Below are 24,678 nucleotides of genomic sequence, written 5' to 3'. Positions count from 1 at the left end.
TGAGATACCATGCACGGATTTACATTTCAAAGAGGAAACACATTTCTGCCAGTTTTCATTGATGAAAGTACGAATCTGAGCATAAAGATGATGTACAATATTCTTCTAATATAACATAAAATGGAAGTAAAGGAATTGGCAGGGAATAACATCTCATTTAATTAAAGTTCAAAGTTAGGGATCCTATCATCAAACTCATGGCCCCTGTTCTCTGTACAAAGCAGACTTAGCTGGTAAGATATCCAATACCAGAGAGCAGACTGAATTTATTCTATAAGCAAATAATGAATTTGTTCCATAAACAAATCCCTACCATGGGACATTTTATTTCTAAGGCCAATATCTACTTGTGCTCTGACCCTATTAGTGAGGAGTAAATGATTTGAAAACATAATTGATAAGCAATTCTGTGGTGATATATTATGTAACCTAATAAACTTCCCTGAGGATCAGAGAAGAACAGCCAGCCACTGTTCTTACCTCTATGAAGTCTTCAGCCTAAGAGAGTGAGTTCCTGTTTCCTCATGCCTTATATACCTTTTTCTGCCCTGCCATATTACTTCCTGGGATTAAAGGCCTGTGTGCTTCCCAAGCAAAGGAATGAGATCTCAAGTGCTGGGATTAAAGGTGTGTGCTAACACTGCCTGACCTCTATGTCTAATCTAGTGGCTGGCTCTGTCCTCTGATCCTCAGGCAAGTTTACTAGGGTACACAATATCTCACCACACAATTCTTAAAGAGTTGCCATCTGGAGAGGAGGCAGAAATAATTCTTTAAATGAATGGACTCTGAGATGTTGTCAGAGTACTTAATCTTTTATAACTAGATGATTCTCCAAAGAATATCCTCTTTTATGGCCAAAATCTGGAAAAGAGTGGGGAGAAATTATCAGGCCACACAAACTGACCACCTACAAAGAGATAATCAAGCAATAAATAGATAGGAAAGCAGAGGGCCACTTAAACAGATTTTCCCGGCTTTTGCTCAAGTGAGAAAAAGACCAGCCTGTCTCCAGTGACGATGCAGCTAAATCAGGACTTACCATTTGGTACATAAAGATCAGCATCCCTTCCTGCTAGCCTCCCAGTGACCGGGATGGGCAGATTCAGATGTGTAGACTGAAATGACTGACCAGCGCTGAGGTGAAAACTGGATTGTAGAATTCTGTGAGGAGTGTTCTTCCCACAAGGCAGCACATCTCAGTGGAGAGCTAGAGATAGTTAGGAAATACCCAGTGGAACAGAGGAGACCCGAGTAGTTGTTGAAGCAGCAAGACTTGTTCACAAACTGAGGACCGTGAGAGGACCACGATGCTGAATATTTGACGGATATGGATGTGGGTTGAAACATATGGATGAAGAAGAGACTAAGATAATAGTGGAAAGAACCCAAGTCCTAGTGGCAACTCGTTGTTGTTTCTGTGACAGAAAAGAACGATCCCTCTGCCGCAGGAGTTCTGAAATTCACTCAGAGACCAATGATGGTGACGTTCTTTAGGAGAGCATTTAAGAGTTCCAAGACAGGTGCTCATAGCTTACAATGTTTGTGACTAACGTCTTCTTGGAAAATAGCCAAGCTTGAGGCAGGGATATTTTGAGATGTGTCACTTTGGCTGGGGAGCAATATTTAAGAAAAGAGGATTTAGCAAGTGGGCTTTGGTGGTAGGTTTTTAAAATTCCCCTCCGAGTTGATGCAAACATGCATTTCTCCATTCGTGTGTCAAGAGAACATAGAGCAAATGTTTCGAATTATTTTTAACTAATACCTTAGAATAAAACACAGAGTTTACATAAATGCCAAAGAAAAGTGGAAGTACTTTCAAGCAAAATTTATTAGGTTATCTACTCAAGAAAAACACAATGACCTTTGCTTGTAAGAATTCAAAGTCAATGACCTGAAAGCCAGGTCTGAATAATTTTCTTTTCCTTTTAAAATCAGATACAGAGAGTAGAAACAGCAAATTTTCTTAAATATGACAGGCAACAGAGTTGAAGATTTGTTTTCATAAACGGTGTGAAAAAGTAGTATTCATTCAGCTGCATGTGGCTGGCTGATTTCCAATCCCAAGTTTAGTTTATCTAATATAAAGTTGGTTGTGAACTGGATAGTAAAGTGGCTTTCTCAAAGGTATTCCCCCCACCCCTTAAATGACGTTCCTTTGTAAGCAATATTTATGTGCATTTCAGATTGGCTACAAAGATCTTTTCAATTCATAGAATTTTGTGTAGATGCTAGCTTCCAGATTCATGCTAGCCTGTGACCTGTGAAGATATCATAAAGGGTGATCTGCTGGAAGAGTTTAAACTCAGTGTAAGTGCAGGATAAAGATCCAATTGGGAAATCCCCCTGTTTTCTGAACAAGTAAATAGTCTGTACAAAAAGAACAAACATATGTACAAAATGCTAGAGTCTACATGTTGTATGAGATCAAGCATTGCCCATGGGAGGAAAGCCATAAAAAGTTTTGTCTATAAGGTGCTAAAGATTCAAAGACGAACAGGTCTTATGCAAATTCATTCAAAATACAAAGGTAAGTCTCAGGGTATGTGGAACACAGGCACTGTGAATCTGTTCAGTCTTTCAGGTTTGGTATCATGTTATAGAACTGTTTGGGGGCAGGAAATGCAACCTGAATGAGTTAATCATTGTTTCTAAAAGGGCCTAATTCATTATTTCTAGGAAGTATTTTACACACACCAGAAAAATCAGGCTCAACATATATATTATATATATTCCTGTCTGCAAATGGAGTCAGGATTCTGGGTTCCATAGAAGAAAAATAATTATTGTAGTAAAAATAATTGTATTGATCATTGTCCTTGCTAAAGCCAGCCTTAACACTCAGGGTGCTCCTGAAGTACTCTATAAAATCATGTGGGATTCTTTTACATTTCCATAAAATGTACAACATAGCATATGATTTTTATGTCCTTATACAACCTTGAATGTGTAAGTGTACACACAGTGAAACTTACCTATGGGTATTACTTTCATCTCTTTGCCTCTCTTACTAACACTGCTTTTAAGTTTTAACAGATAAATAAAACACTAAGAGCTCACTGTTCATGGTGCTGATGATTACATTTTAATATAAAACAGCAATGCAAATTTACAACACGATTTTTCCTGCGGTGTGGCTAAACCTTCATGATAGTCATAGTAGTGACCAATGGCTCTTAATCACTCACTGTTTGCACTTCTAGTAAGTACACAAAAAAATGGGCAGGAAAGACCTAGTTTTCCTAGGTGAAAACTTAATGCAATCAACAAAAATCACAACCATCCCTATTAACTTTCCTACTCACTCTAGATTTTATAATCACTGTGCATAAAACAATATATAGCAAGTGCAGGCAAACAAGAGCTGAAGCATAGTTGTCATATAGTGTAAACCCAGGGCACTAGGCAAACTTGTGAAAGGAAAATATACTGCCAAGCTGAGAGTGAAAATGCAAACCACAGCATTTCAGAAAACTGGCTTCCTGAGGCCAGAACACCTTCCAGAGAGGTGGACGTACAGCCATGAGACCAGACAGCCTCCTGGAGTCTCTTCTCTTCTCTTCTCTTTCTTTCTTTCTTTCTTTCTTTCTTTCTTTCTTTCTTTCTTTCTTTCTTTCTTTCTTTCTTTTCTTTTCTTTCTTTTTTTCTTTTCTTTCTTTCTGCCTTAACTATTCCACTCTTTTTGAGTATGATGACTTCCATTCTGATTCCACACACAAACGTTTCAAAGTTCAGGACAGAAAGCAGGAAACGGCATTTATGTGGGTGTAAGTTTGCCACATTTCCCTAAGGCTCCCAGCCTCCCCAAGGCTCACAGCGGCAGTCACTGCTGGTGATTTGGTGGCAGCAGGTGGAGATGGTGATGGCCTATGGGAAACCATAAGGCATGGCAGCGACAGGATGTTCCAAGGTGAGTTACGCAGATGTGTTGCTGACATGTGGAGTAAATAAGGAGGGAGGTGATTCACAGCCTCTTGACGTAGTTCCCGGGAAAAGTACCAAAGAATTTGGTTCTTCTTGAAGTTCCTGAAAACAGAGGCAATAAATGAAAAGGTGTGTAACAGCAATGAAATGTCAGGTACTACGTCTGCTTGAAGACTCTCCAACTACAAGGGTTCACTGAGAGAGCAAGCCCTAAATAGTATGGGAAGGAATAAAGAAAACTCACTTTAGGACAATTAAAAGAGAAAGCCGGCAGTTTAATTGTCTTGCCTGATGTTGTTATTGTTGCATTTGCATACATGATAGATTTCCATCACATTGAGCTAAATGGAGAATCCCAGTATCCCAATCTAGAGAGACAGACAACTGCGTAGAAAGCTGGGCACTAGGACTCAGGTCACCACGATGCCAAACAAGGACTAAAAGATAGCTCTGAGGCTTGCAGTGGGATAAGATGACTGAGTAAGGAATACACACAGGAGTAAGGGTTGGTTCAGGAGCAGGAGGCCTCCTCTGTGGTGTCACATGGCCACTAGAGGGGACACAGCCAATATCACAAGTATTACAATCTCATGCTCAGTGCTACCTCACTCACTAAAAAAGCAGTCACACTTCTTAACTAAACAGAGACTTCTGAGAAATTAAAAATAAATCACTAAATTTTAAAAAAAGTAGAAGATTGGCTACTACTTGGTGTGGGTATGTGGAATGGAGCTCAACGGAGCTCAACCATTGAGGATGATGTCTAACAAGGGCAGTTAAACCAAGGGCATGCATGGCTATTCTTATGGTCCTCTTTGGTTTCATATGCCACAATTCTTCGGATATTTTCTATAAAGTCTTTACAATAAATTATTTTGTATTTTATCATAGCAGATTGGGTAGGGCCTCTAAAATTTCATTTCTCATTAACATTCTGTAATTTATTGGCTTGTTTACAACCCCTACAAATCATGTATGTATACCACTTCTCTTTTTGTAGATGGGGATTAATAGAAATAACAGAATCTAAGGCATGCATCTGCCCGTGTGACCTCAGTTCTTTCATTAGCTCGCCACTGCTGGACTAGTCTAGAGAAAGATTTCATCCTCACACTTTTATTTTTAAAAAGATTTTATGTGTATGGGTATTTTTGCCTGAATGTATGTCTATTGCTCCACATGTACACAGTACGTATGGAGACCAGAACGGGTATCAGATGCCTCTGAAACTGCAGTTATAGACAGTTAATAGCCACCATGTGGGTGCTGAGAATGGAACCCAGATCTTCTTAATTCTCTCCAGCCCTCCCTACACTTTTCCTTGTCACCTCTTTCCTTTGCATCTGGGTGTATACTTTTGTCTACTAACATTTTCTTAGAAGACCTCAAGTTGTCTCCTCCTCCTCTTCATCTCCTTGCTCCTCTCCCTCCCCCGCTTCTTGTGCTGGGGACTGGACAGTTGAGCAGTGGCGGATGTTAAGCAGGTACTCCATGACAGAGCTTTCAGTCTATAGGATGGTAACTCTGGGCTTGCCTTTGAAGCGGCAACAAAGGTAAGTCTCTCTTCTGCTAACTGAAGCGGAGAAGGATCCCTAGACTTTCATGATGGGCTACATCAGTCCTAGCAAATGGGTCAGTCTCCTTTTCATCTTGCTCCCCATCAAATGACGTTGCCCCTGTTGACAGCTAACATTTTTCCATCGAACAGAGCAAAGGTATTTCCCGCCTGGGAACATCTGGTGTTTTTGTAATTGTTATTGTGACATCACAGCCATTGCTAGTTGGTGCTATTTAAAGAAAATTTCCTAGTTGGGTTGAAATAAAACAAGCAGAAAATCACATATACCCACAGCAGTAAATGCTACACTTTATTAAAATGCAGTGACCTTGGGATATATAGTACACCATTAATTGAAAAGAGATTGACTCTCCTAGTGACCCATGCAAGTGAGCAAATTTAAACAAATGATGAAACAGCCAGACGTGTCTGAGAAAAACTGAGCACATACCCACAAACCATCCATCGTCACACTTTTCCATCACATCAACGACATCACTTTCTCGGAGTTCCAGCTCATCTTCATTCCTAGGAGTATAGTTATACAGAGCCTGAAACCTTAAACAGGACAAACGGGCATGTTTATTTCGTATCTTCATGAAGTTATAGAAATTAGCATAATACTCATTTCAGCTCTAACATTTCTATTGTCAATGTGCTGTGTTAGGAATGTTAAATCTCTGCGAAACATGTAAAGTCAATAGTAACATTCAGATTCTCATGGGAATCACAACACTTTAATAACATTTCAAACTTACAATGAAAAATATTCAGGAAAGATTATAATATTCATGAATTCAGAAAAAGCATTCTGATATTTGCAGGCCAGACCTGCATCTAAATTGTCTAGACATATAATGTTTGTCATTCAGGTGCTACATAATGATAGAGAATCTAAAATAAATGGTATCTGTATTGGACAACCACATTAAAATGGATTACAGATTTAGCTAGCTGTACTCATAAATGGAGACTTGGAAATGGAATTCTCAAATGGTTCTAAATTGAGTTGTACAAAATGCTTCAGACACACATTTTGTAAATGATGTGGGAATTATTATAAAAGGAAGACTATGTATTTATCATAGGAAACCCTTTAAGGAAGATTAGTTTTATAATCTGAATCAGATTTGAAATGTGACGATTTCATGCAACTCACCTATGACCTTGAATCATAGGTGAGGCTTTCTGCATGGCCATCCCTGGCCTGGCTCAGCTAGCAGATCCTGGACTTTTAAAAATGTCTCCAGGAAAAAACTGTGCTTGCATTAAAAAGTCTCCTTTGAAATAATCATGTGTGAGAGAGAATTATGGAAAGAATGCTGCCATCTTTTTTTTCCTTGTCTGAACTCTTTGATAGAGAGATGATGACATTTATCTATCATGTGTTTGAATACTGAATATATTTGGCATTGACTTTTATGACTATTAAATCTTGTGACTATTAGAATGGACCAGTCCTTGGGAAAGTAAAGACTGTCCTTTTAGAGGCTAAGAAGGCTGGAAAGAATTTGATATGTAGTCAGTGGGAAATTTTTATGATATCACTTATTTGTCACTGGTATGATCAGAGGATTAAAAAGACTGATAAATTTGTTTCTATTGCTTTTTATAATTGTCATATAATTGTGCTAATGTAAGAAAACAATAACAACATTCTGGCCCTTTAGATTTATTTTAGGCCATTGTTAAAAAGTAGATGACACTGAATTCTACTTTGGAACAAGAATGCTTTATTTCTGATTACTTTTTCAAGTCAGAACAATCATATTTTGGTAGACTAAGGCTACTCTGGTATTTAAATTGAAACATCGTGCTATAAATGTGCAACAGCTTCACTGATTCCCTCTCTGTTTTTGTCTCCTGATCATGGGATATAGATAAAATTGGCTTCAGGGAGTTGTATGAAAGAGCTTTGCCTCTCTGTAAAAACCATCATCTTCCCTAGCCTGGCATCCAACCCTGAAATCCCCACATTAGAGATTTCTTCCCTAGTTAATAATGTTCCCTTCTAGTGGGCAATTTTAGCCATTGATATTCTTTGAGCTCTTTCAAGTCCTCTGACGTCTTTTGTTGGGAGGGGCTTCAGCTTCCGGTCATGGATAGAAACAGAGCCAGACCCTAGAAGAGGTGCCAAGCGAGACTGGCAGGGGCCACCTCACTAGGACGTTTGCCTGGGTCCAGCCTTAGGAGAAGAGGAAAACCATTTTGTTGTTCGCGTGTTGGTTAGCGTCTGAGGCTGTTGGTGATAGAATGATGTGATTTGGGATGTTCACAGGGCAAGGGGATTTCAGCAAGGCTCTTTGTCCATTCTCGAGCTGGAGGGACACGGTCACCCCTGGCTGCTGTGTTGATGGACGTACTCTGCAGTTGCTTTGGGAAAGCAGAGTCTCTCATTGAGCTTCTCAGGCTCTAACCTGACTGAGGCGTAACTCCAACCACTTACAGGTCTATTTAAGGCCACAGACTCCAGCTGCTTGAAGACTCTCAGGGTCCTCAGAGCTAATAAACCAGAATTGGCATGGACTTCCAGCTCATTTTTATATAAGGAAAGCCAAGTACTCTTGTCAGAATTTATTTACCATAGCGGTTTAATTAGATCACACAGAAAAAGGTTTCATGGAAACACAAACAAACCTTCCTGGAAATCCTTCTACCTCTGCTGGTTTTCAAATCAGTGTTGCATGACAGGAAATGCAGCCCAATTAAAATAAAAAAAAAATGTTGCCTTGAAATAAGTTGGTGAGATAATGGTGGTGGAGGGGTCAAGATTGCCTCAAAAATAAATTTGTCACTTAAGAAATGCTGAGCCAAACTCAAAACTATAACCTGCACCTTTTATTGTCCCTAAACTGAACCACAGCAAAGTAGCTTAGGTTTCTACTTTTGCTTCACAAAATACTTTTCTAAATATATGCAATTATCTAACCTTCCATAATCCCTCTAATTCAGGCAGCAACGAAACATAAATTTGATAAAGAATAACATCTAAGGCAAGGTTTGAAAGTGTATTGTTCCTACCTGTGGGCTATGTGATATTAGAACAGCCAAATGACCACGCTGCATAGGACACAACAGAGCACTACTTGTTCATATGCCTCGAACGCTGTTTAGTAGAACATGCTAGCCATGTCGTCACCCTACATACCCTGGAGTGTATTTTTTTGTGATGTAATCCTATCATTGTTTGCACATGTAAACGAGCAACAGAAACATTATTACAAGTCGTCCTTAAGTTTTTCCAACTAGGTGAGGTTTTTCAGTGATTATTACTTCTAACCTAGTCTGTTTGGGATAAAGACCTCTTCCTAGGAATACCTTCCTGGCCACACTGTGCGAGAGGCACTTTCAGAGAGTGATGAGTTCTGAAGGGTGTGTTTTTAACCATGGAGACCAAGGAGGGACTCTTGGTGCTGAAAACACCAGTTCCACACCAGGGCCTGCCCACAGAGAAGAGTCTTGGGTCAGCATATTTTTCCCCAAGTGAACAGATTTTGGGCAGAAGGCTCAGGTACACAGGGAAAGGCCGAGGACTCTGGCAGTGGCTTCTGGAGGTCTCTTGGGACTCAGTCTAGGCAGAAGCCAATAGGAAGTGGATAACTGCTGGGTATCTTATTGTAAACTAGGCCAGAGGAAGATAAATGGGACTCTTCATGGCAATGTGTGATCCATGCAGGTTGATTTCACAAATGTATCAGGAGAGAGAATTTGGAAGGACCATTTGAAAAGGCACATTCTTGGTGTGGTGGAAATTTTTATCATGTATCTGAAGATTAGTGAGTGCTTTAATACTGCTATCTCTGAAAGACATTTTGAAGCATGTGTCATAGTGTCATGGAATTATACTACTAAGGTAGAGCTTAGGTATACTTTTGAAGTATTCCAGTAAGTGGAAAGACAATGTTAGGACATGGTTTGTCTGTCTTTAAAGTTGTGGTTACCAGTTATACAGCCAGTAAAGGAAGAGATGGATTTATAAATTATAGGAGTCACTGTAACATTGGAAGGTTTTCCTTTGTTATTTATTAATTTTATGTGTATAAGTGTTTTGCTTGATGTATGTATCTGCACCCTGTGAGTATGTGTTTTGCTTGATGTATGTATCTACACCTCTGAGTGCCTGGTACCCACTGGGGGGCGGGCTAGGAGAGGGTGATGGATCCCCTGGAACTGGAGTTACAGATGGTTGTGAGCCCCCTTGTGGATGTGGAGAATTGAACCCAGGTCCCCTGGAAGAGCAGCCAGTGCTCTTAGCCATGGAGCCATCTCTCCAGCCCTTCTGTTTTCCTTCAAGTATTAGCGTCCAATCTCATTGAGAAAGCAGAACATTGCGATCTCTTGTGCGGGACACTTCACATTCACTGTTCGATCCCTTTCCCTTACAAAGTCCTATTGTCCTTTGTCTGGTACGCCTGTTGTCCATATTGTGGGTCAGGGTTAGTCTTTGATTTAGAAGATAAGAAGAATACTTACGGTTCCCCCCCACCTTGAATGTTTTCGTGAGTGAACATAGGACGATGTGGCTGAAATGAAATGATTTTCAGTGTTATCAGTGCTGGAACAGGTATCATTAAAAGGCAATTTGGGTTATAGCATGATACTTTTCTGGACATTTAATATTTCCTGTTGTAAAAAACCAAGAGGAAAGAAAAACAATCCACCAAATAAAGGGTTTCTGTGCTCTTAATAATTAAAGTGTTTTAAAGGGTGCTTTGAATCAGAATACCCAAGGTTCAAACTTTTGAACACATCCACAATCTGGTCTCTTCCAGCTTTAGGGGAAGGTTGAGTCCCATTGATTTTTCCAAGGTCAGGAATATGGCAAGAACAAGGACATTAAGTCACAGAAGCAGGGAGTCTGGACCCCGTCATTCACCCTCATTCTCTAGCGCTCTCTCAGACAAGAAGAAGGGAGCCACGTTGAGCAATAACCACATTCACTCCGAGCTTTTCCTCCACAGACGACGACATTGCCACATATGGTACAGATGAGAAAGTCAATAGCCAGACATCCCATGCTGCATTTGAATTTCAATTCTCTGCTCTCAGTGGGGTAAGGGGTAGGGCAGGGAAGCACATGCAGTTTTCAAAAGGGGAGACAGAGAACTTTCAGAAGAATGCAACGGACAATATCCAGGAAACATATAATGCTTTACCTTAGAAGAGAAATATTGGTAGAAATCCCCAGTGCACTGAACTCTCAAAAGAGTTTCCTTTCTTTTTAAACTAAGCATCAAGACCAGTATCTGTAATAGATACTTATAATATTGGAAATGACGAGCCTTAGCATCCTGTATAGCCACACAAATACTTCAGAAAATGAACTTTAACACATTGGTTGAATATGGAAACTCAGTGTAATTTGCATTGATCATCCACATGCTATGTTTTTGGGAGATAGATGCATTCGACCCATTCACATTTCAAACATTTTTTGTGAAACTACAGCTACCTGGTGAGCTAACCAGTCAGATCCTGGACTCTGATGATAATGGAATTTAGCTGTTTATCAGGCCGTATCTTCAGACATCAGGACCAGTGCTTAGATACACATAATTATTACTGATTATCATAATGTAGAAAGATTTCCCCTGAAATTGTCCATAGAAACTTCTGGTCCAAGGATGGAGAGGGAACCCTGGGGTTCCCTTCAGTATGAGTCTGTTGATCCTAAATTTATCCACTATCTTTCAATCCATATTGTCTATTGAGTGCAGATTAAGTATTTTCACCACTGAAACTTGAAGCTTTAAGTCTATTAATTGGTAGCATTTATTAACAGCATTCCTAGAGTTTTATTCAACATCTATGCATAGAATACATAAATTTAAACTTAAAGAGTGGATAAGAATTACTGGCTACATAGATGATTTACTACTATAAACCAATATAAAATCCCTAACAGTATTTAAAATTATAAAGTAAGATTATTAAATATAAAATATTAAAAGTATAAATTACATTATTTTTAAGGATAATGAAGACTAAGCTGGGTATGGTGACATGCTTTTAATCTCAGCACTCTGGAGGGAAAGGCAGGCAGACCTTAGTGAGTTCAAGGCCAGCCTACAAGGGCTACATAGGAAGTGCCTGTCTTAAAAAAAAAAAAAGAAAATCAAACCATTCTCCAGACATTTTTTGAGATTTGTAATTAAAGAGATTATTAATTTAAATATATGAAGAAGCAAGTGTAAGCCATCCATATGTATGTATTATATTTCCAGTCCCTTTCTATTTCCCTGCTAAGTTAAAAATGGAATACCACTTTAAATCAATCTGTTAGTTAACTTAAAGCGATCTATAATTTCAAGGTTGTAGTCCATTATTTAGTATCATCATTAGACTCTTACTTGCTCAGTACCTTTGATTTTCTAGCTTCCAAAATCATTTAAATGAATTGTCTCTTTGACAGTTAGGGAAGCTGGGGTGTATCTCTAAGTGTGGGGGTCACTTAATTCCTGTGGGTGTGAGCCAGAAATTTCCTGGCTTTTAATCATCTTTCAAAACATGTCTTTTCCCTTGCTTCACACCCTCCAAACCTTGGCCCCTCCTTTCCCCTCCTGAACCATCAGTTTCCCCCACAGTATTCACATCCTCAGGCCAGAATAGAACCCTTTTATGACAGAGAAGTTGTATACCTCATAAGATCGTGACTTTTGAAAACATCTCAAAGCCTTTCTTTAATACAAATCGTCTTCAGATGAACTGATAACTAGTGTCCTGCTTCTGCAGAAAGTTGTCTAATTGCAGTATTGGAGTTAATATAGTTTACAAACTCTTGGCCACTAGAAGAACGGTAGCGTTAATGGTCACTTAGGAATGGGCATTTGTTGCTGTTTGGGGCACTGTCTGCTACCGACCTGTGGACCTTCAGCTCAGACTCCTCATCCTAAAATCAGTGGGTGAGACATGATGAGGGTGAATCTTGCCCCCTCACGGGGCCCATAAAACAATAGATATTTCACTGACAGCTTCCCTTTGGCACGTAAAGAGTTCTGTCCTCAACCTTATATAGAAAATTAGCTAATATAGCCTCGTCATGTGAAAACCACAGTGGCGATAATTCACCCTCACTTTTTGTTAGTCAAGCTCTAAACCTAAAGACATTGGATGGTTTACTACGGCAAATACATGTTAAAAAGGGATGGAAGGACGATTTTAACTAGCCCCATGTTGAATGAAGTATTATGACGGACTAGATGGACCAACTTGGTTAAGGTCAGCGTCTGTGTTTTGTTCTTAGTAGGGATGTTGTTCGTGTTTCCTGTGGGTATTCAAGCAAAGTGCTTCTGAATGCTCTTTGCTTCTGTGTCTGCACTCTATTGCCACCTAATGGCAAGCAGTGGTAGTAACACATTAAAAGTTGTTTTTGCCTTTGGTTGACCGTGGGTCAAATTCCTTCAGTGTTGATTGATTGTGAAAGGATATTCTGAAGCCCACGGGGTAGATAATGATCTGTTTTTCCTACCATGCTCTCCCATTTCCTGCATTTTCAATTCTCGAGAAGAAATGACTTGCTGGCACCGGTGTTTACGGCCCACGTTCATTTCTATTTTAATGGCTCAGGCGTTTCTCTCACGCATAACGCTGAGGTAAATATAGAACAGTATACACTTAGAGCATGTGGAGAGGCTTACACAGACTGTGAGTTTGAGACAGCGGCTTTCAAGTTAACAGGTTGCCATTACCATACAGGGCAATTTGAGCAAGAATTATACTATGATTATATTCCTCCGGGAGGCTTTAAGAGTTCAAGAAAATTGTGAAAATCAGATGATGCATCATGCTACTTTCATGGCACTCTAATTATTTAACTTTTTTCTTTTGTTTTCTCTTTTTAGTGTCACGGTGGTTATTAACTGTATGAAAGCAACAGTTTCATTAAAAATTTTTCATAAGTACATATGACATCCTTTGATTTTTCTTTTTTAAAAAATGGTTGTAAAAATGCATACAAAAGAGGCATGTTTTTAAACACATGCTGTTTTTCACAGCCAGAAACAATCATAAACCCCTGCTTACAATGAAGCTGGTTTGAAACCTATCCTAGAATCTGGGATCAGTAGACTACATACACTATTGCAGATGGAAGTTTAAAAGCCAAGTTTTTACTTATACTTCTCTCAATCTATCCCAGGAGAATTAGCTATATGTTAGAGAATTCCTTAAAAAGTATGTGCTGTTACTTTAAAAACAAATGTGGAAAAACTTTGCAAGCATTAAAAATAGCTCTTGGGTCCCAAGCCGTTCTTTCTCAGAAAACGCTAGTTGTAGTTCATATTAGCCAGAACTAGCCGGCTGTAACTCCGGTAACTAACAATACCATGCTTATTGGCTATTTTCCCTCTTAGATTATGAAGGTGAAACACACTCTGCATAAATTAAAAGAAAAGAGAATCTTCTGGTCCTCAAACACATTGAATCTAAGACACAAATTTATAAGATGGAAAGATGGGCAAAAGAAAAAAAAAAACTCAGGGTGACGCAAAGCATGTCATCTTACCCCTGGGAACTTACGGATGAGAGCCATTAATTTTTGTAGGACTGACTCACTCTTTGTCTGTCCCTGTCTGTTCTCTTTCTTCCCTCCACCCTCAAATATATGTGTTAGCTCTAGTAGGCTGTTCAGTAGAGACTTAAGGATATCTACAACAAACTGACACTTCCCTCTCCCTACGCAATACAAGTCGTCTTCAGCAATAAAAGTAGCTCTGACTACACAAAGAAACACAAAGTGCCTTACATAGAAAACGCTATTTACACGTATGAAATGGATAAAAGAACTCTAAAAATTAAGCCCAGAGAACTCGAAATGCGGAGCATAGCTGTGAGGCAGGCCAGCCAAAGGTAAATCAGGGTCCATTAACTTAGAGACCATGAAAGGAACCCTGAGGTATGTGTAGGTGGAAATCCCCAGATTCCTTGGCTGCCTTCCCCAGAGCTCCAGGTGCCATTTAGAATCCATCCGTTCTCAAGTTCTGCAGATATTACAGAATTGAATAGTTAGAGGGGAGGCAAGGGACCTCAAAGCTCAATCAAAGTTGTGAGGGAATTGGGAGCACACTGACTCCAGAGAGCAGCAGCATTACAGGGGGCAGCGTGGAGAGAATGTGGCATGTATCCCCCGAGCAACAGACTATTTTGAAATGGTTCACAGTTGAAAATACATCCTTAGCAACTGAGAGACACTGGAGCTAACAGGACTGCAAGCAGGTGAGCTCAGTAGACAAGGGGCAACACTTTATTTAGTTCTCCATACTCAGAACAATGACTGGAGAACAGCAGTTGAATATGGAAAGGAAATAGATGTAGAAAACACACACATGGCACTCTGGTTTGTGTAGACAAGCATTTGATAGCACCATTTTGGATTTGAGAAACTTGACACATACAACAGGGAAGCACACAGCCTGTAGCTCCTCAACTACTGGCCGTTACATCTCAAGGGACTCCTCCCCAGCCTCACTTTACCACCCAATCACAGCACAGTCACCTAAGGAAGAGCCAGGGTGGCCAGGATGACTGCCGCAGGTGGGGGTGTCCGACCCTACCCTGTGGGAACTGCTGTCAGGTGAACTGCAGGACCTCTTAGACATCACTGGGCTACGAGGCGGCTTACCCAGGACAAATGTCTTGCTTTTTAAGTCAGCCTAGAAAATCCATAAGAAGTGGGTTAGTTCTCATCTTCATTATGTGGCCTTCAGGAGGAACCTTCTTGGTTGGCTTGTTTTCCATGCACACACAGCATGCCAAGCTCATGAGTACTAGTGGAACAGGGAGCGTGAGCAATCTGCATACAGCTTCTACCCTCCAGACTCAGCTGCTCCTATGGTGGGAGACTCATGGTGAAGAAAAGATGTGGAGAGGGAAGCGGGCAGGAAAATGTGTTTGAATGTAATGTGTGTGGCTAAGAACACATATCAGAAATATTGCCTCCTTATTAAAAGAGTGCTTAATAACTGCATCCGAAAACACCCTTCAACCTGTCTGTTTTCTTTGTATTTACCAAGTGGCAAGCAGTAATAAACAAGTTGAGATAAGACAAAATTTGGCTTACTGCCTATCAAGTTTTAGGGAAAGCATTAGGTTCTTAGAGGTAAAAATGTTCTAACGAAGTTCCTAAGAAGAAAATGAAATTTTTTTTGGTGGGGGTGGGGGATGAGAGGTAGTGAAATATAATCAAATACTTCGTATTGCCTGATTCCAGCTTCCTAGGGTATTCTCTCAAAGTAAGATCTTCACTATGACAGTGAACAGGGGAATCTTTACATGAGTTAGCTTTATCTTTCCTTCCAGGACAGTCAAGATCTAGCAATGCAGGGTGTAGAATCTGACTAGAATGAAGAGAACATTAGTAAAAAGATTGTAGCTCTAGCTTAGGCTAAATTAGTGGTCACGATCTCTAGTCTCTTGGGATGGTATATGGTTGTCACGCTTGTCTGTGGCTGTGGAAGAGGATGTTTGATGTTCCTCAGTATCCATTGCTATTTTTGTCTTCACTCATGCACAGGGTCCTTGAGAGCAGACCATAGCTACTAAACTTCCCTGTACCTAGCTGTGCTCATATGACATTTCTGAAAGAGGAAACAGCAAATTTTGAGATGGTCCAGGTTTCTGATACCCGTGGAACCACCGTGCTGGCATGGGATGTGAGCTTTCTCTCTCTCTCTCTCTCTCTCTCTCTCTCTCTCTCTCTCTCTCTCTCTCTCTCTCTCTCTCTTATGTGAGCTACAGAATAGTTGATATGGGTTGATAAAAATGCTACTATAACGATTTTAGGTATACTGTTCTATGCCTATTAAAACATCTTTTTCTTTTATTTCAATGCTTTCTTTCCTTGTAATGAATATGAGATCTGAGACTAAATCAGTTTGTTTTCATATCCACAAACACAGATTTGTTCAGTTAACTTATATTCTTCTTATGAGTATGAAATAGATTTACAAGGTTTAGAAAGCTCAGTGGGGGATCAATGTTCAACACTTGTTTCTAAATATGAGATAAATACAAGAAACAAACATTTGCTTTCCTGAAATTAGTCACTTCATATAGATATTAAAATGACTCTTTAAAGTTATTGTGAATACTTCTAGTCTCCCACATGATTCTAGAAACATTGATCCTAAAAGACTATATGAAATCATCTTGGCTCTTATGGCAGAGATAAACCCCTTTAAATTTTACTTTTTTCCTTGTTACTATAATGATGAGTTCAACATCTCTCTGAGTTAGAGATCTAAGATTCTAGAGCAGTGGTTCTAAACCTGTGGGTCATGACAGGTTTGGAAGTTGCATATCAGCCTGCATATCAGGTATTTACATTACAATTCATAATGTTAGTAAAATTACAGCTATGAAGTAGCAATGAAAATAATTTTATCATTGGGGGGTCACCACAACGTGAGAAACTGTATTAAAGGGTCGCAGCATTAGGAAGGCTGAGAACCACTGCTCTAGAAATACTTTCTCATGTACTGATTAAGCTTTATATTGACTTTAAAAATAGAGCTACAGAAAGAGGGGTAAAAGGCACTTCTTAGCCTCAGACATGATCTAAAGCAGCATTATAGTTCTTAAAAGGTTTTAATTATCTTTTGCTAGCTGAGATGAAAACAGAGTGGAGAGAAATTGGTCTTTAAAGTACGTTATTCTTTCCTCCCAAGATCTCTTTTCACACCTGGAGCAGCATCACATAGATGGGCTGTGTCATTTTATGGTGATGGGGATTCTGAAGACTACTGGGGATGCTGGATGTAGGACTGGTGCTTATTGCTACTGAAATGTGGTTGCATCCGAGCTTTAACTCCTTCCTTATCTACAGAGGCCCTTGCTTTACTTTCAAAAGATGGAGTCTGAGGATGAGCTGTTGTTTAAAGTCTAAAGGGAAAGATTTTTGATTTCTAGAATCAAAACTTTTCTGTGAGAGATTGATTTCCTCTTGGGTTGTCAATATCATTTTTTTAAAGGCCAATCATTCATTTAAAAATGGTATCCTAGGGCAAGTTAAGTACCAGCTGGGCTGTTGGACTGCACTGTATTAGAGATGGATGCTTTATGGCCAGCACCAAAGAATCATCCTTGGTGTATCCTGTGGAAGAGCAGGGTCCCAGACGAGTAATGTTGAGGACCACCCTGATCTTGGGCTCTGTGAATCTGCTGATGAGTGAAATGATGGGAAGCATCATGTCTACTGAGAAGTAACTGGAGTTGGCAGGCACTGAACTTATGCCTCTAAATGTGATGGCTCCCAAGCTGACTCGAAGCTTAAAACAGAATGTAGTGGTTACCTTTGATTATGAAGTAAGTTTTAGGTTTTCCTTCTCAGTATGGGTGTAGTTGCTATGCAGATTTGTCTCTTAAATTTTGGGATGGAGGCCATGCTGATGATGTTAAAAGTTAGCAGTCACAAGTTACGTAACTTTTTAGATCTTGTAAGACGGCATGAATCTAAACGCATACATCTACTGAACATCATGGAAAGACATGCAATAAATTGAACCACACTCAAGATGCAGTTACCTTTGATTTTGATGAACTTATCTCCTGCTGATGAGGGTATTTGGGGAGGAGAGGAGGTGAGGAGGCCTGGGTAGGCTGAAAGAGCTCACAGGCCAGGTCAGAGACAGAGGCCATAGGAGAATGAAACTGAGGGGAGGGAAATGGACAGCTGGGGCAAGACGTAGCAGTTCGATCTCCCGAAGCAAATGAAGATGGCTTAAATGTTGAGGAAAGACAAGATGTGATTATGATTGTGTCCAGATGAAGGGAGCTGGTCTTAAGAGAGTACCTTCCACATCTAATAACTTGAAAATTATAAAATATCTTGGTGAAAGTGGTATTGATGTGTTCTTGCTTTGAAAGCACTGACTTAGCCTGTTGAATTTTAATTTCAAAAATCTCAATGAGTGTGGTTTGGGGAGTGTGGGTGGCTGGAAATAACAGTGTGTGTGTGTTCTATTAGTCCTGTTGGTGAGGGCTTTCCCCACCCCCTGCTCCAACATGATGGCAGGAAAGTACCTAATGACATATAACTTGCCTGTAAAGTTGCTTAAAGTAAGGTAAACAGTCACACAGCTAGGAGAGTTGGAACTTCTTTGAGCATGGAGTGAACTGTCTGCAAAGCTAGCCTCAGTAGGATGAATGCTGTGTGTAGGATACTGTCTGAAACACGCAGGTAGGAGCACATCCTGCAAATGAAACCACGTGTCTAATCACACCTTCAAAATGGTAATATTGAAGGGGAAATTTGATGTTTAGACAACAGACTTAGTTGCATGCTTGGCTTATTACAGTGAATTCTCTCTGTCACTAAGCAGTGGGTTTGTTTTCTACAAAGTCGTGGCTGGTTATTTGGAAATAGAGGAATCATGGAAGGAACGACTTAGGTAATGCCTAAGTCATTAATATACTACAGACTTTTATTTTTTATTTAAAAAATCTCAGAATGTATAGGTGGTTTTACTTGCTCTTGAAGTTAGATAATTCACATTTTGGATATCAACTAGTTTATTTTTAAGAGAGAAGTTCATAAACTTAAGGTTCGGGTTATGTCCTCCCTTTATTGATGGAAACTACTGCCCAAGGTCCTTTGTAAGACAAAGTTGCAGGAAGGGCCCGGATTACAAGTAGCTACCAACCTCAAGAAAACAACCGCCCCAGAAGAGTCAAAAGGGGAATCAAGAACTATTTCAATTGTTTGACATTTTGCTTCATTTACCTCATTGTTCTGTTTTGCAGACTGCCATCTTGTCAAAGGGTACTGTTTTCTCATCTTAGACTCAGACAAACCTGTCTATCCATCGGCTTCCTCATCTCTAATGAGAGGATAACCATATTTCCTAGCTCTCTGGGTTTTGAAAATTCAAGATGTTGGGTTCTGAGAATAGCCCCTGACACTAAGAGTTAGTGAATAGCTATCATTATTAATATTAGAATATTAGGAAGACAATAAGCTTCAGTGTATAAAAGTTAAATTTATAGTGACAAAGGAATAATGGAAGAGTGGAATTGTACCATACAAACCTCCATCATTTTAATAAACTATGTGTGTTTGCATATTCCTTCCACCCCAGAATTTCCAGTGCTTCTATTCCTCATAAGGAAGCCTGTTAAGGCAGTGTCCGAAGCAGATATTTAGGGATATCATTAACTTCTTCTGGCTAATTGTAAAACTGGCTAGTCCCCAGTAATTAGGCAAAATTAAATACCTCATTACTGGGTTTTGCTGCATTGATGTCTTCCTTGGGGGTCCTAGGATGTGTGCGAATGCCTAGTGAATGTTTTAAGCAGTCAGAGTCCTCCTCCTCTTCTTCTTCTTCCTTGATGTACAGTTGTGGTGTCACCTCTGCACTGTTGTGGTCACACCACACGACATCTTGCTCTTGAGATCCTGGCAGCCATCTTTGGTATTCAAGCCCCTTACAGATTTCCTCATCTTCCTCTCCAATGGCAGGAAGAGTTATAGGCAAGGCACCCACGTTGGTGCACGCAGAGGCCACAAATTTATCGCCTAAGACTTCAAGGATTTTGGTAGGGTTTGAAAAGCCCCTTCTCTTTTTATTCAAATCTATAAATTTGCTTTGAGTGTCCACTGTGGGATCCTGAAGAGACACCATTTCATCATTCTGGGCCCCAGCTGAGCTGGTACTTGAGTGAGGAGAAGGTAACAGATAGCGAGGTGATTTGACTGGTAGAGATGCTGGAGGCAGTGAGAGGGGGAGATGAGAGGGCTCCTCCTTAATTTCAAGAATGACCTGGTTTAGGATGTTCGGTTTGGCCTGGTCAGATGGTAAGGTTAAAGCACTGAACTTCTCTAATTCAACCAAGAAGTTGTCAAGGAAAGAGGATGGTGTTGGGGCCAATGGGTTTGCTGGTGGACACCAGTCTGTGAGGGATAGCCACTCTTGGGCAGTCCCCTGGAGGGCTTCTTTCTCCGTGCTGGGCAGAGCATTGTACACAGGAAGACAGGACTGTTCACCGGAAGCCAGCTTAAAAATGAGCAGGAGTTATGAAGTAAAACAAACAAAGAAAATAATAACACATGAAAATACGACAACAGGGAAATACAGGAAAGGTGTGGTGATGAATACAGTTTTAGACTGTAGCACAGACACAGATGGAAGATACTTGGAAGATACCTAGATTGGGAGAAGTTTTTGAAATTTAAATGCATAAAATCATTTGGACTAATTGTGAACCTGACTTGAGCAACCAAACTCTCTTAGTTATGGAAGATATGTTAAGCATCAAAAGAGGAGACAGAGCTTCATAGAGATCAAGAGGGCAGACAGTGAAACCCCAAGAAGCTTAATATTAATTTACCTGTCTGAGACTACGTGGACTCTTATCTATATTTCAGTTGTATCTGAGGATGGTTAGCACAGAATAATATCACATAACTAAGCTTTGTTTCAATCCCTGAGTTTATTTACCATTCTCCCTCCATGCAGAGGTGCTCACTCCTTTGAGTTTTTACAGTTGTCCCATTTACACGGCATAAAGTATTTTTGATTAGTATACATGTACACATATTTAAGGGAATAAGTGTTAAAAATGTATTTCTTAATCATAGAGCCCCTTGATCAGAATGAAACCAATCTTGCAAAACCACTGCTTCAAAGTTTAAAAAAAATATTCTAAAGTAAGTGTTCACACAGGAGGAGACATGAGATGCTGATGCAGTCATCTAAGCCTGATATTTTATGTAAGCCCGAAGAATGTAATTTATGAAGCTGGATCTTCTGAAGCCAAAATACCATTCTTTATATTTGCATATTAATGATATAATTTGAATATTTTAAATAAAACAACAAATGCAAATTCAAAAGAAGTACTTCTAGAGGGGCTGCTGAGTAATTTGTAATTTATCCTGCTCTACCCTTGCTGGATAGGAAAAACAATGCTTTATATTGTGCATCCAAAGGCCATGAAAGAGGATATAGATGGCCTTTTGTGTTTTCTGGATAGTTGACTTTGGTTTATGAGGCAAACAGTCTTCCAGAAAAGGTTGCTGGAGATGCATGTTCTGGTTGACGATACAGAATAAGACTTCACACACGCAACTTTGCTATGTCTAACTGCGCAGTATCTGCCACTGAATAATTGATTTAAAGTGTTCTATTGGAGGATGGGGCACTTATTTAAATTTTAAGGGGCATATGACAGAATCTCCTCACAGGGTGTCGCAAACAGCACCAAGCATAACTCAACCCTGCGAGCATCTTCATACAAGATCCAAGTCTGCTTGGGCACTGACGTGAAGTCATACTGTGCGTGTGTTTTGTGATGAGTTGACTGCTGCTCCGGTCCTGTAGGTCAAGTCTCATTTGAGAGTCTATGGAAGTTCTCTTCCTGGCTAAAATTCAATTTTACACTTCTTGTGACAGACACAAAAGTGTAAGATTTGATCTTAGTATTTAGATTTTGGAAATGAGTGAAACTGATAGTAACTTATGTTTTTCCTCGGGTGGATGGAAATGTTATGTGCATGAGGAATCTCTCAATTTCATCATCATCATTGCAACCAGAGTCCCTACTGTGACCTGCTCCTACCAGCTTTACTGTCACTGCCCCATGTCACCTCTATACAGGTTAAAAGGCCAAAAGAGCAAACACTTTAAAATGGACTTGATAATACCAAAGGTCAAATTAAGTGTTAATTTTGATTAAGGAGTACCTATGTTGCAAAACATACCTATAACACAAAATGAAAGCTATTTCATCTTTTTAAAAATAATTTATTTCCTTTTATTTCACGTGCATTGGTGTTTTACCTGCATGTATGTCTGTGTGAGGGTGTCAGGCCCCCTGGAACTAGAGTTATAGACAGTTGTGAGCTGCCATGTGGGTGCTGGGAATTGAACCAGGGTCCTCTCTGGAAGAGCAGTGAGTACTCTTCACAGGTTATTTCATCTTAAAAAAGGATTGGAATTGGATTCTATTGTACCAAAATCAGAAATAATAGCAACTTATATTTGAGCCTTCCTCAAAATAGAAATATGTCAAGCTATGTGATTTGAATTTGCCAGAGTGATTCAAACGTCATTAACGCATCCCATTCTCTATTTGCAAGTGTCAGTCAGAAAACGGGAGCTGTACCTGGCTGCTGCTTTTGTATCTCACTCTTTAAAAAGACATTTCTTTGTCTGAAATTTTATCAGGGCAACACTACAGAAATTTCCTTCATTAAGCCAATGACATCATAGGATAGATAACCAGTTGAAATGAAACTAGAGTTTCTTTCAAATTACGGATACCAACTTCAACATACATTTTTTTGAACAATAAGAAGAAGACAGTTGGTTACTAGTGAAACTAACACATTCCTCTATTTAAAATGTGGTATTACAACAAAAAACATCAATGGCATTTAAAATATATTCAGAGAAAGATCCAAAAACACTGACTTAAACTATTAGCCTGCCATTGTTAAAGCACATGGGAGAAGTTCTTCAGTGCTAAGTAAGCATTTGTAGATACATGCTGTTTTCTCCTGCATCAGTTTATCTAGAGCTTCCGTCACTTGAGAGCCAACTAATAGTTCTTTGAAGGTGAATGGAGGGTAGGCAAAACATACATGGATGGGTGAAGATTCTTATATTTCCCCGTTATCAATAGAAACTACCAAAGGAAGGATGTGGATCTCTAAGTGTTAAATTCTAGAACCTCCATAAACAAACTGATGTAAAGTGCTCAGCTATCCAGTGATAGGGACTTTTGAGTAATTACCCATGACTAAAACCCAGTCTTCAAGAAGGATTAGAATGAATAAAATGACAAATATTAAGACTTTTTAAAGGAAAATATCTCAACTGAGATAAATCTGTAAGTTATTTACCATTCATGGATTATTTACTAACTAGGTAGAGTGGCTAAAGTCCCTGAGGATGCTGTCTGAAAGTGATCTTGACTGCACCCTTTCACAGTGTTAATGGTCTGTTTACGTACATTTTTGCCTTGATCTCAACTAAAACAGTTGACATATTATACAACCGAATACATCATTTTTCACATTGGGAAGCACTGGACAACGTTTTGGAAATCCTTCCCTGGTGATTTAAAATTTTATATTTTAAAATAACTGTAAAGGAGAAAGAAATGCCTACATACACCCATAAAATATCTTATAACAGAAAAATGAGGAAAAATATTTTGGGAATAAGGGAGGTAGGAGGTTAGCCTTAATCTAATTAACCATTCAGGAGGGAAAGTCCTTTCTAAATTGTATTGATAAAAATAATCATCTTCAGCTACCAGCTTAAGTGAATCATTGGAATTTATGGCCCTAAAACTAATGAAAAAAACTGTGAACATTTCTAATATACTACCTTATTTTGTGCAAAAATTATAGGCCCTAAATTAAAAATAACATCTTACGTTATGTAGAAAGTGCCTTAAGGCTTTCATAGGCTATTGTACACCTAATAATTATATAATGACACACAATTTAGGGGTAAATGTATGTATGCATGTGTGTGTGTGTGTGTGTGTGTGTGTGTGTGTAATGTATAAACACCAAAATACAGAGACGTGTCAAGAAATGCTGATGATACTAACATTTTTTTCTCTTTATGCACCTAAGCTTGAAAATTGAATTAGCAAAAATAAGCACTAAGCCTTTATCTAAGCATCTATTTGAGGAAAATGAACTTATTTTCTGATCTGGAACTCACGTATATGAATATGATATATACATTTGTTTCTTTTCAATAGATATGATGGTCTGATATACCCCCAATCACCCACTGGTTATTAATATTCCAAGATCCCAAGTTCAGAGTTAATGTGATAGGATGGCTTCTTACCTTGTTGGAACTTAGGCTGTGAATTCTATCACTAGAGTAGCTGTGGGGTATAGGAGGGTCGGGGTAGTCCTCAGCACCTTTTGCGTTCTTCTTGATGACTTCTACGTAGGAAACGGGGAAGATGCCTTGCCTGTTGCTTCCTGGGATTTTCCCTTCATACCAGTTTTGATCAACTCTTTTAAGAAGAATAATCCTATCGCCCTGTAATTAGCATTGGGAAAATGCATTATAAGTAGAGACACAGTAATATAAAAAACATGATTGTCATTGTTTTCTGATAAAACAGTAGTTTTCTATTTGGAAAAGCTTTATGCTTCCCGTTTTTTGCTTGATCGGAAGAATGCAAGTAAGGTTCTAGTGTTTATTAGAAAAGCATAGATTGTCAGCATGGAT

General features: G+C 39.3%; 1 protein-coding gene across 16 annotated transcripts in view; it reads right to left on the bottom strand.

The window, feature by feature from the left end:
- Positions 1-3,646: 3,646 nt before the first annotated feature.
- Sorbs2 (sorbin and SH3 domain containing 2) overlaps positions 3,647-24,678 on the bottom strand; it is a 194,703-nt gene continuing 173,671 nt past the window's right edge. For 14 of the 16 annotated variants that reach the window (XM_059244801.1, XM_059244805.1, XM_059244807.1 and 11 more), the window contains 4 exons: positions 24,286-24,486; positions 9,956-10,005; positions 5,934-6,040; positions 3,647-4,026 (listed from right to left, as the gene is read on the bottom strand). In XM_059244801.1, coding sequence (XP_059100784.1) covers positions 3,965-4,026; positions 5,934-6,040; positions 9,956-10,005; positions 24,286-24,486 — 420 coding nt within the window. In that variant the 3' untranslated portion in view covers positions 3,647-3,964. The remainder of the gene's footprint in view (positions 4,027-5,933; positions 6,041-9,955; positions 10,006-24,285; positions 24,487-24,678) is intronic. The other 2 variants (XM_059244816.1, XM_059244809.1) reach the window with 1 other exon arrangement.

The sequence above is a fragment of the Peromyscus eremicus genome, chromosome 17 (assembly GCF_949786415.1).
Source record: "Peromyscus eremicus chromosome 17, PerEre_H2_v1, whole genome shotgun sequence".
Lineage (NCBI taxonomy): Eukaryota > Metazoa > Chordata > Mammalia > Rodentia > Cricetidae > Peromyscus > Peromyscus eremicus.
Note: the sequence above shows the minus strand (reverse complement) of the source record. Positions and strands in the feature narration are given on the sequence as shown.